Here is a 13,043-nt window from a genome sequence, read left to right on the forward strand (position 1 = left end):
TTTAGATATCTTTTTTAAATCATTTTGCAATTTGTTTTGATCTCCTGATGACTTTATTAGTCGATAAACGACCGCGTCATCTGCAAACAACCTAAGACGGCTGCTCAGATCGTCTCCCAAATCGTTTATATAGACAGGGAACAGCAAAGGGCCTATAACACTACCTTGGGGAGCGCCAGAAATCACTACTGTTTTACTCGATGCCTTTTCGTCATTTACTACGAACTGTAACCTCTTTGACAGGAAATCAAAAATCCAGTCACATAACTGAGACGATATTCCATAAGCAAGCAATTTTCACTATAAGCCGCTTGTGTGGTACAATGTCAAAATCCTTCTGGAGATCCAGAAATACGGAATCGATCTGAAATCCCTTGTCAATAGCACTCTTCATGCGAATAAAGAGAATTGTGTTTCACAAGAACGGTGCTTTCTAAACCCATGTTGGCTGTGTGTCAATAGACCGTTTTCTTCGAGGTAATTCTAACCTAAGGACAACACACACATCCATGCCCGAGGCAGGATTCGAACCTGCGACCGTAGCGGTCGTGCGGTTCCAGACTGTAGCGCCTTTAACCGCTCGGCCACTTCGGCCGGCTACGAGGTAATTCATAATGTTTGAACACAATATGTGTTCCAGAATCCTGCTGCATATCGACGTTAATGATATGGGCCTCTAATTTAGTGGATTACTCCTACTACCTTTCTTGAATATTGGTGTGACCTGTGCAGCTTTCCAGTCTTTGGGTACGGATCTTTCGTCGAGCGAACGGTTGTATATGATTGTCAAATATGGAGCTAATGCATCAGCATACTCTGAAAGGAACATAATTTGTATACAGACTGGACCAGAAGACTTGCTTTTATTAAGTGATTTAAGATGCTTCACTATTCCGAGGATATTTACTTGTACGTTCCTCATGTTGGCAGCTGTTCTCGATGCGAATTCTGGAATATTTACTTCGTCTTCTTTTGTGAAGGCATTTCGGAAGGTGTGTTTAGTAACTCTGCTTTGGCAGCCCTGTCTTCGATAGTATCTCCATTGCTATCGCGCAAATTGTTTCTTGCCGCTAAAGTACTTCACATACGACCAGAATCTCTTTGGATTTTCTGCCAGGTTTCGAGACAAAGTTTCGTTGTGGAAACTGTTATAAGCATCTCGCATTGAAGTCCGCGCTAAATTTCGAGCTTCTGTAAAAGATCGCCAATCTTTATTTACTTTTTGCAGAATAATTTAATTAATACTTTTATACAAACAGATTAGGAAGCAAACGCCCTACTGTTAGATTACCAAATAATATCTCTGGCTGTGATCTTTAGTTTAAAGGGTATTCTACATGAACAACAGTGTCTGAACACATTTCTCCATGAGTGTGTGTTTCGTCATTGAAGTCGTCTTCGAAGGTTCTTTCTGATTCCAAGGAAAAGTGTGTGTGCCTTCATTCAAAACAGTAATAAAAAATCAGTGTAATTATTCAGCAGCTAGAAAAGTTAAAAATTACTTACAAGGGAACATCCCCATCGCACCCCCCTCAGATTTAGTTATAAGTTGGCACAGTGGATAGGCCTTGAAAAACTGAACACAGATCGATCGAGAAAACAGGAAGAAGTTGGGTGGAACTATGAAAAAATAAGCAAAATATACAAACTGGGTCGTCCATGTGTAACATAGGCAATATTAAGGGCAATGTGAGGCGATGAGCGCCGTGGTCCCATGGTTAGCATGAACAGCTGCGGAACAAGAGGTCCTTGGTTCAAATCTTCCCCCAACCGAAAATTTTAACTTTTTATTTCCAGTTTATGTGAAAAACTCTTATGTTTTCATCACTTTTTTTGGAGTGATTATTACATCCACAAGAAAACCTAAATCGGGCAAGGTAGAAGAAACTTTTCACCCATTCGCCAAGTGTACTAGTTAGGTGGGTCGCCAACATATTCCTGTCATGTGACGCACATGCTGTCACCAGTGTCGTATACAAAATATCAAACGTGTTTTCCTGTGGAGGAATCGGTTGACCTATGACCTTGCGATCAAATGTTTTTGGTTCCCATTGGAGAGGCATGTCCTTTCGTCAACTAATCACACGGTTTTGCGGTGCGGTCGCAAAACACAGACACTAAACTTATTACAGTGAACAGAGACGTCAATGAACGAATGGACAGATCATAACTTTGCGAAAATAAAGAAAGCAAAATGTTCAGTGGAGGGCAGATTTGAAACAAGGACCACTCGTTCCGCAGCTGTTCACGCTAACCACGGGACCATGGCGCTCCTCGCCTCACATTGCCCTTAATATTGCCTATCTTACGCATGGACGACCCAGTTTGTATATTTCGCTTATTTTTTCATAGTTCCACACAACTTCTTCCTGTTTTCTCGATTGATCTGTGTTCAGTTTTTCAAGGCCTATCCATTGTGCCAACTTATAACTAAATCTGAGGGGGGTGCGATGGGGATGTTCCCTTGTTAGGAGCATCACAACATTGGTCATATTGCCTGTTATAGCTTAGCGAAAACCGCACGTCAATGTATTTAGTAGTTTTGGATACATCTGTTGTGGGATGTCTCATCTCCTTCACCCTGTATACTTCTTGATTATACTACAGACAGAAATTTCAGTGCCATTTACTAAGAGTGTACAAGAAGAACATGATGAAACACGAGAACCATTCTTCGTAGACAAAGCGGAGTCGAGACTTACCCCAACGCGGATGTTGCTCTTCCTGGCGACCAGATCCTTCCGTAGTCCTTCCAGCAGTGTCTTGACTGCGTGTTTGCTCGCACTGTACATCGCCGACACGCTGCTACCAGGAGGCACGTGGCCCAGCACACTGCCGACAGAGACGATGCAGAACAGAGTCAATGTCTCTTTTTCAAATGCGACACGTTCACCAACTAGGAAAATAGTAGCTACTGATATTTCATCATGTTAATCGTTATAGATTCAGCTACACCTATACTAAAAAATACGGTAAAACGGCACCTACGATATCCGCAGTTTTTCCGTTGTGTGTTGCGGTTGGTGCTGAGTCGCAAGACGTGAGCATGAAAAACCGTGAGTTGGATCTGGGCAGCCAGTCCCATGGCTCGTTCGTAATTTCTTATGCTTCGTAAATGGTACTTGTTCCACACGCAGCAAATAGGCTCATCTGTTAGGTTCTATGCTAATCAACATTCCGCAAATTGTGACATATTCGGAAGAAATATTTGTGACAACCAAGATTGTAAATTTCTCGTTTTATTTGCAGCATTTAAAGCCATGCGCTCAGATCCTAATGTAACCACAACCTCCCAAATCATGACACATTCGGAAAAAATAACCCAAAACTGAAACTGAATAAACTGGAAAAAGGTAGGAATTTAAGGAGATGGGACCTGGATAAACTGAAAGAATCAGAGGTTGTAGAGAGTTTCAGAGAGAGTATTATGGAACGACTGACAAGAACGGGGGAAAGAAGAAGAATGGGTAGCTTTGAGAGATGAAGTAATGAAGGCAGCAGAGGATCAAGTAGGTAAAAAGACGAAGGCTAGTAGAAATCCTTGGGCAACAGAAGAGATGTTGATTTTAATTGATGAAAGGAGAAAATATGAAAATGCAATAAATAAAACAGGCAAAAAGGAATACAAACGTCTCAATAATGAGATCGACAGGAACTGCAAAACGGCTAAGCAGCGATGGCTAGAGGACAAATGTAAGGATTTAGAGGCATTTATCACTAGGGGTACGATAGATACTGTCTACAGGAATATTAAAGAGACCTTTGGAGAGAATTGAACCACTTATATAGGAATATCAAGAGCTCAGATGGAAACCCAGTTCTATGCAAAGAAGGGAAAGCAGAAGTGTGGGAGGAGTATATAGAGGGTCTATACAAGGGCGTCTACTGGAGGGCAATATTATGGAACTGGAAGAGGACGTAGATGAAGATGAAATGGGAGATATCATACTGCGTGACGAGTTTGACAGAGTACTGAAAGACCTGAGTCAAAACAAGGCCCCGGGAGAAGACAACATTCCATTAGAACTACTGACAGCTTTGGGAGAGGCAGCCCTGACAAAACCCTACCATCTGGTGAGCAAGATGTATGAGACCTGGAAATACCCTCAGACTTCAAGAAGAATATAATAATTCCAATCCAAAAGGAAGCAGGTGTTGACAGATGTGAAAATTACCGAACTATCAGTTTAATAAGTCACGGCTGCAAAATACTAACACGAATTCTTTTCAGACGAATGGATAAATTGGTAAAAGCCAACCTTGGGGAAGATTAGTTTGGATTCCGGAGAAATGTTGGATCACATGAGGCAATACTGACCCTACGACTTATCTTAGGAGATAGATTAGGGAAAGGCAAACCTACATTTCTAGCATTTGGGGAAAGCTTTTGACAATGTTGACTGGAATATTCTCTTTCAAATTCTGAAGGTGGACGGGTCAAATACAGGGAACGAAAGGCTATTTATAATTATATATATAATATATAATATAATATATATATAATATAAGAAACGAGATGGAAGTTATAAGAGTCGAGGGGCATGAAAGGGAAGCAGTGGTTGGGAAAGGAGTGATACAGGATTTTAGCCTATCCCCGATGTTATTCATTCCGTGTACTGAACAAGGAGAAAAGGAAACAAAAGAAAAATTTGGAGTAAGAATTAAAATCCATGGAGAAGAAATTAAAACTTTGAGGTTCGCCGATGACATTGTAACTCTGTCAGATACAGCAACAAACGACCTGGAAGAGCAGCTAAACGAAATGGACAGTGTGTTGAAAGGAGGCTATAAGACGAACATCATCAAAAGCAAAACGAGGATAATGAAATGTAGTCTAATTAAATCCGGCGATGCTGCGGGAATTAGATTTGGAAATGAGACACTTAAACTAGTAGATGAGTTTTGTTATTTATGGAGCAAAATAAGTGATGATGGTCGAAGTAGAGAGGATGCAAAATGCAGACTGGCAATGGCAAGGAAAGCGTTTCTGTTTCCTTAACATCGAATATAGATTTAAGTGTCAGGAACTCTTTTCTGAAAATATTTGTATGGAGTGTAGCCATGTATGGAAGTGAAACATGGACGATAAATAGATAAGAAGAAGAGATGGATAGATCACATAACTAATGAGGTGGTACTGGATAGAATTGTGGAAAAGAGAAATTTGTGGCACAACTTCACTAGAAGAAGGGATCGGTTGGTAGGTCATGTTCTGAGGCATCAAGGGATCACCAGTATAGTATTGGAGGACAGCGTGAAGGGTAAAAATCGTAGAGGGAAACCAAGAGATGAATACACTAAGCTGATTCACAAGCATGTAGGTTGCAGTAGGTACTTCGAGATGAAGAAGCTTGTACAGGATAGGGTAGCATGGAGAGCTGCATCAAACCAGCCTCTGGACTGAAGACCACAACAACAACAACCAAATGTTTTGCGACAATCAAAATTAAAACACTGAGCGTTTCTCATTGGCTACCGTATACTAGCTCACGATTGGCTACGACCAATGACAACGAACTGACAGCAGCAACACACAAACGAAGGGCCGCGGACACCGTAAGTGTAGCCAAAATATTCTAGAGACATAGTGTGAAGAAAAAAGACTTGTTGACTACCGAATTCAGTTTCTGGCAAAAAGGTGAAGGTAGCACGACTGACCACATATATTAACGTATTCGATTTCTGAAAAATCCGTTATAGCACATCAGCTGCAGCAGCGAAGTAGGTAACGTTAAAAACTCTGTAAAGGGGTGTTTAGATGGGCCAGACTTTACGGGAATGTTTGGTGGCAATAGCGTTGCCATCAACATTGCTGCATTCTGACTGCAGTAGACTGCACTTTCGTGGTGTGGCTGGTCAATATTGCAGAATACAACATCGTTTCGCTTTTGTTCGGAAGTTTATGCGCCTACATATAAGCACACATGCTGTCGTTGTTTGTTGTCGTGATTTTGTTGTGTACAGCTATGGAGAGAACAATGAATTTTATAAATGCGATTCATCTGCAACCAGAGGTTTGGGACGTGGAAATTAATGTTTACAAAGATCGCAGAATGAAAAAAGTCCAGTTGACGAACTGATGAGCTCCGATTAAGACACGCAAAAATTCCGGAGTCTTTGAATCTATGCCAAATGAGAAGCAAAAAAAGTTTGATAGGAAGAGGGGAGCAGGAATTTGTAAACATTGGTTCGTGCTGGCGACAAAAACAATAGAAAAATTGTACTCGTATTTCAAACCTTCCTTAATGAAATCTTTCGGTCCTTCTACCAAAGCATTGCATACTTCTGGCAACACGAGGCTTATTGACAAATAGCGAACTTGAAACAGATATGTTAAACTTCTACACACAAGGAGCTAAACACCGAAGGATGATTGCCAGTCGGGTAGTACCTGGTACACTCTCTCATTTGTATCGGTTTTATGAATTCTCGGACAAATTGCTTGTACGAAATATTCGAACTCGTCTGTCGACATTCTAGTATAATTCTGGGACCGTACCAGTTCACTAGTTAACTTTTATGAAGCATTCCCCTTACTTAAAAAAATAGTGCATCAACAAAGTTCGATTTCTCTTGTTTTTGCTATCTTGATTCTTTGTGTGACGTTAAAGCAATAGGCGCACTAAATTCTACTAGCTCGTTTTCGTCCATTTTGTGGTAATAGTGTGTCTCTTTGTGAAAACTTTGCCCTGTTAATGTACTGCCGCAAACATTGCCAGACAGTAGTATCCGGTAATGCTGTGCTACACGTGGTTGCATTTCGTTTGGCCACTATGTTCCCAGGTAATATTGTCGGGATATAATGTCGGCAACATACAGCTTTATGGCCCACGTGACCGCACTTTAAGTTGGTAACACTGCAGTATTTTAGTATGAATTTCATTATTTTGACCATAGCTGCGTAACAGCAACGGTTCCACGTAATTAGATTAAAAACAGCCGACCAGTTGCAAAGGATAAAGTAATCTTTACCTAGGTTTCGATAGATTTAAATCTATCTTCTTCAGAAGTTGCTTATGCGCTCTCCAACTTCCATGTACTTAATTTTATTTATCTGACAAACCCTATTCTCAGGGCTATATTTTATTTGGACTAATGGAGCTATGGAGATGTTTATAAAAATGGCAATGACGTATCACTCCATGTTAATGTAATACTGCCGCCTTCTGAAGAAGATAGATTTAAATCTATCGAAACCTAGGTAAAGATTACTTTATCCTTTGCAACTGGTCGGCTGTTTTTAATCTAATTAGTATGAATTCTTGTTGTTCTTTAGCTTCTGAAGTATTTCGATATTTTAGTTGAAGAGGATACGAGAGACCACCGCGATGCATGCCTGTAGCCTATATCATATCGCACGAGCATATTCACTAAAGACGAAATTTTGTGCGAAGTCGCATACGAAGTTGCGGTCCGAGTAGGATTGTAGGCGACGTCAAGTTTTCACTACCTACGTCTCTTTACAGAAAACTCAGTATGGAGGTAGACATATGAATGTTTCCATCTGGTTCAAAGGTATTCGCTAATGTAACAAAGGTGAGAGGTGTCGGCCCCTACACGGCACCACCTAACTCCGGCGCGTTAAGCTGCTCACTGCCCAGCTCGCTTCACCTGCCGATGTGGATGATGAAGCCGTCGTCGACGCCCCTCTTCAGCATGTCCTGCACGGCTTCCCTGGTGCAGATGCTCAGACCCAGCACGTTCACGTCCAGGATGCGCTTCCAGTCTTCCGTCTTGCCTGCTGCTCAAACACACACCCGAAAAACAAAATTGTTATCTAGACATCTTACTCAATGAATCTATGAAGTAGTACCACAAAACAACAAATGGAACAGAGCACCTTGCTATCACTACTTCTATAGGCTGACCAAAAGATGTCTTGCGCCAACTACATGTGCGCTAAGATGTGTGGCCTTAGGTTCAAGGGGAGCGGTAAATGAAAACCGAACGGTACTGTGAAATATAAACAAAACAATAACCAAAATAAAAGCAACCTGTTCGGAAGTGCACATCTTTGCAAGTCTATGAAATCAAAATCTCGTGGATGAAATTATGTAGCGTGTCGCTCCAAACCGTACACAGCTTGTATCCTGGTTGACATGTTGTCCAAAAGCTCGGAAATAGCTGTCGAGGATTTCAGTACTGACCTGTGTTCACTATCGAAATGGGTACAGAATATATGTTTTTTATTTAACCTGATCCGATTAAGGACGTCAGGCACAGGGTTTCACACACACACACAGTATCTGTTACAGCATAGCCATCTAAGAAATAATTTTAATATGACAACTGGTATTAAAATAACCTGAGCGTCTGAAGTTGGAGTCTGAGTAAATTATACTGACTATGAACTAACAAAGTTAGTACTGGCATTACGTGTACAACTGCAGCTGCAACCACTAATAATAATGATAATAATAATAGTAATAATAACAGTCACATTAACGGTGACACTAACAACGATAATGATAGAGTTATAAGAAGAATTCATAGGTCTAAAAAAATAAATGTTTTCTGACTTAGGGAGTTGTGAAAAAACAAAATTTAAGGAGACTACGTCGGCCGAGAATACTGGGAAATGAGGAAGATCAGGTTGGAATGAGCGATGTACAAGGCTATCGAATGCGTACAGGGACAACATTAACGTTGATGTTTCTTTAGTAGATTACTTGTCTTCTGAAGCTGGAGATGTTATGTAGTTCTGTAATATAATGCGGGAAGTTGTTCCAGTGTCGGGTTCCTGCTCCTGGGAAGAACTTCGAGAAGGTGACTGCACGATGTTGTGGGACAGAAAAGATTTTACTCTGATAGGAATAGGTGTTTCTGTCTTGTTGTTCAGACAAGAACGTTTAGGTCGAGGAGAGATATGAGGGGTAGTGTTCTTTGATAAGACAGTAGAGACCACTGAGAGTATGGAAATCTCTTGGCCTCTCTGCATGCAGCTGGGATATTGGGTTAAAACTCAACCAACATAAAACCAAGCGGTCCTGCTTAGAAATTCTTGGTTAACTACCCTGAAAAATCCGGAATCTCTACAATCTTTAATCCTAAATGGGAACAATGTCAACGTGTATCCCTCGGCAAAGAGTCTGAGAGTAATAATAGATGAAAAGCTAAACAGGGCTGAACATATAGCTGCAATGTGCAAGAAGTCATCATAATCTCTCCATGTCCTACAAAAATATAGAAAGCTCTTCCCTTTCGACCTGAAGACGAAACTTGTACAAACTCTTGCACTTCCAGCGGTGTTACACTGCAAGGTTCAAAATATCTGTGATGTTCGAATCTCTGATAATATTTGGCCGTCTTATGCACAGTTATGTTGGCTACAAGCAGACAAGCGTAGAGATTTACTTACCGCTCATGTCTTACCAACATACCCTGTCCATCATGTCTTACCAACATACCTTAATGCTCTTACCTGAACTTTACAGGGTGAATCAGCTGCCTCTACATCTGGGTTTTATGTAACCTGCAACTCCTTAAAGTACCATGTGGAAGATTTCTATATCCGCTCGCTCGCTACGTGCAAACTGTTAGTCCTACAGAAAAAATGAACAGGGCCTTTTTGTAGAAAATTTAATGCAGTTAAATTTTGTACTGGGATACATTCCACGAACCTAATATGCTGTCATAGTAGGAGGAAAGGTGATACTCCTACGTGGCGCGTCCCAGGTGGCGGATAGGGAAGTCCTCACCGGTTTACCGGTGGACTTGAGTGAAATAAAATAGCTCTCGCGGACCAAACACACCCTCTGAGGTTAACAACCATTGTTGTATATCGGAGCTTGCTCCAACTAAGGTTGACAACCTTCGAAAGTCAAAAATGGAAAGGTCTTTTAGGAAAAAAATTCCACCGTCCTGCTCAAAAAAGGCAGGAAAAGGCTACGTCGGATTCAGTGGGTAGTCAACTAGAAGACAGCAACGAATTGGAGCGTTTGCAACCATCAAAATGCACACTAAAACACAAAAAAGAAGATTTAACATGAGCAGATAAATTATATAGCAACACACAACATAAACTCACTACTTCAGACCGGAAAACTCAAGGAGCTCATAGATGAACTAAATAAACAAAAAAATTTAATTACAGGGATCCAAGAAATGACAAACACCACAGAGGACACATTCGAATCACAGAGATACAGAATTTATAATGGGCAACCAGGACCGAGGGCAATGAAACAATGTCCCCAGTTTGGAACAGGGTTTTTAGTAAACATAAAAATAATAGATTCAGTAAGGGATTTCCAAGCAGTATCACCAAGAATTGCGACTCTAAGCTTTAAAACGATGAATAAAACCTATACAATAATAAATGTTCATGCCCCAACAAATGAAAAAAATTGTCTAACAAAAACAAAGGAAGAGGTAGATAAATTTTGGGACCTTCTAGAACAAATTGTGAACAGAGCAAATAAAAAGAATGTGAAAATCTTATTGGGAGATTTCAATGCACAGTTGGGAAAAGAAAGGAAATATAAAGATATAATTGGAAATGGAGTCCACATAAATTTAAGGACAAAAAGGGTCAAAGACATATAGAACTCTGTAGAGAACACAACCTTATATCTAAATCAACATACTTTAAGAGGAAGTCAAGTAAACTTAAAACATGGAAACATCCAGACTGGAGGAAGGGGGAGTGGCAGCTAGACCATGTATGCATGGACAAAAATTTTCATAAGGAGATTCACAATGTTAAAGTACTGATAGGAGTAGAGACAGGCTCAGACCATTGTATAGTTAAAATTAAAATCAAATTCACTCCATTAAAGAAGAGGATGGGAATACTTAATAAAATAAAAAGGAGGTTTGACCCACATCAGCTAATTAAAAATAATAAATACCGACAAATAACACAAACCATCAAATTAACAGATGTTCTAGAACAACTAGTGACTAATCTTAAAAAAGAAGCAGAGAATCTAGCTCCCTTGAACCCATGAAGGAAACATGCATGGTGGACATCAGAATGTGACAAATTCCATGCAGATAGACACCAAGCATGGTTAAAGTTTCAAACACATAAAACTGAAGAAAATGCCATCAACCTAAAAAATGAAAGAAAAAAATTCACACAAAATATTAGAAGAATCAAGAGAGGATTCCATAAAGATATTATAAACTCTATAGAAGGTAATTATCATAAAACCAACTCCAGGAACTATTATAAAGTGTTTGGGAAACAACTACAACAATATGAGGCCCCTACACTAATACTGAAAGATGAAGATGGAAGAAACACAGTAACAAGGAAAATGCAGAAATCATGGCAAAAGCATTTAACAAACTTCTGAATTGCGAGGAACTCTAAGATCCCTTACAAATCAACATAAATACCCAAATAAAAACCAAACCTAACAAACTAGATCCTCCAATTTTCCAAGAAGTAGAAAAAATTATTAAATAACAAAAAAATTATAAGGCATGTGGAGAAGATCAGGTTTTTGTTGAAATGTGGAAATATGCAAGTGACATAGTCAAGACCTCCTTACACATGGTTCTAACAAAAATTTGGGTAACAGAACGATTCCCCGAACATTAGACCACAGCTATCATCCACCCACTACACAAAAAGGGAGATAAGAGCAGTCCAGACTACTACAGAGGGATCTCTCTCCTAGACTGCACATACAAAATTCTATCCAAGATCCTATATGAAAGAATCAAGGAGCAATTAGAACAGGAGTTCGGGGAATATCAGGGAGGTTTCAGACCATGGAGAAGCTGTGCAGAGCAGATAATTAGTTTAAAATTGATTATGGCATACTACAAGAAACGGAACAAACCTCTGGCAATAACGTTTGTAGGTTTTAAGAAGGCATATGACTGTCTCCACAGACCTTCAGTATTAAAAATTTAAAAAATCTAGGACTCCATTCAAAACTAATTAAAATAATACAGCTCACTCTAATCAACACCAAATCAAAAGTGAAGTTTAGAGAAGAAATTTTGGAACCATTCCTCAGAAAAACAGGCTTAAGACAAGGTGACTGCCTACCACCATTACTGTTCAACTGTGCGCTGGAATACATAATGAGAGAATGGTACAAAGACAATCCAAAGATGGTAAGAATTGGAAGTGCAAAAGATGATATTAGATTAAACTGCTCGGGATTCGCTGATGATCGTGCTCTCGTGGACCAAACACACCCTCTGAGGTTAACAACCGTTGTTGTATATCGGAGCTTGCTCCAACTAAGGTTGACAACCTTCGAAAGTCAAAAATGTCATTACTGTTCAACTATGCGCTGGAATACATAATGAGAGAATGGTACAAAGACAATCCAAAGATGGTAAGAATTGGAAGTGCAAAAGATGATATTAGCTTAAACTGCTTGGGATTCGCTGATGATCGTGCTCTCCTAGCCAACACCGTTCAAGAATCCAGGCAACAAGTGAAATTACTACAAGAAATAGCAGGGAAAGTAGGCCTTAGAATATCATTTGAAAAAACGGAGATTATGCTAACTGATCCACCACTTGCAAACAAAATTACAATAGGAGAACAGGAAATCAAAATTGTTGATTAATTTAAATATTTAGGCGAAATAATAACATACAATCTAAATGAGAAGTCATGATGGCAGAATAGAATAAAAAAACTGAACTACGCAAATTACATTACCAAAACTACATACAACAAAGAAACCTATCTATAGATGCAAAATTAAAACACTATAAAACAGTTACACAACCAGAAATAACGTGTGCAGTTGAAACTATCTTCAAAACAACTAATACAGCAGAAATTGACAGAATACTAAAAATAGAAAGAAGAATAATTAGGACATGTATAAATAAACAGTATAAAATAAATGGACATTGGAGAATAGCATCAAATGAAACAGTATATAAAAAAAATAAAACCAGTCATGAGCACGATCAGGAAGAAACGCATCTAATTCTTTAGACATCTGATCAGAATTCCAGAAAACACAATTAGTAAAAAAATAATACAAAAATTGTGGAATAGCAAGAGCGACATTAAATGGATCACAGAAATTAAGGAAGATATAAAAGAACTCCAAATTACAGTA

General features: G+C 39.4%; 1 protein-coding gene across 5 annotated transcripts in view; it reads right to left on the reverse strand.

Moving 5' to 3' along the window:
* Positions 1-13,043, reverse strand: part of LOC126143726 (dehydrogenase/reductase SDR family member 11-like) — a 151,742-nt gene that overhangs the window by 113,885 nt on the left and 24,814 nt on the right. For 2 of the 5 annotated variants that reach the window (XM_049915446.1, XM_049915447.1), the window contains exons 3-4: positions 7,612-7,741; positions 2,703-2,832 (exon numbers count right to left, since the gene is read on the reverse strand). The exons of 2 other annotated variants lie outside the window; for them this stretch is intronic. In XM_049915446.1, the coding sequence (XP_049771403.1) occupies positions 2,703-2,832; positions 7,612-7,741 (260 nt within the window). The remainder of the gene's footprint in view (positions 1-2,702; positions 2,833-7,611; positions 7,742-13,043) is intronic. One more of the 5 variants, XM_049915445.1, reaches the window with a different exon arrangement.

Source organism: Schistocerca cancellata, chromosome 2, assembly GCF_023864275.1.
Source record: "Schistocerca cancellata isolate TAMUIC-IGC-003103 chromosome 2, iqSchCanc2.1, whole genome shotgun sequence".
Taxonomy (NCBI): Eukaryota; Metazoa; Arthropoda; class Insecta; order Orthoptera; family Acrididae; genus Schistocerca; species Schistocerca cancellata.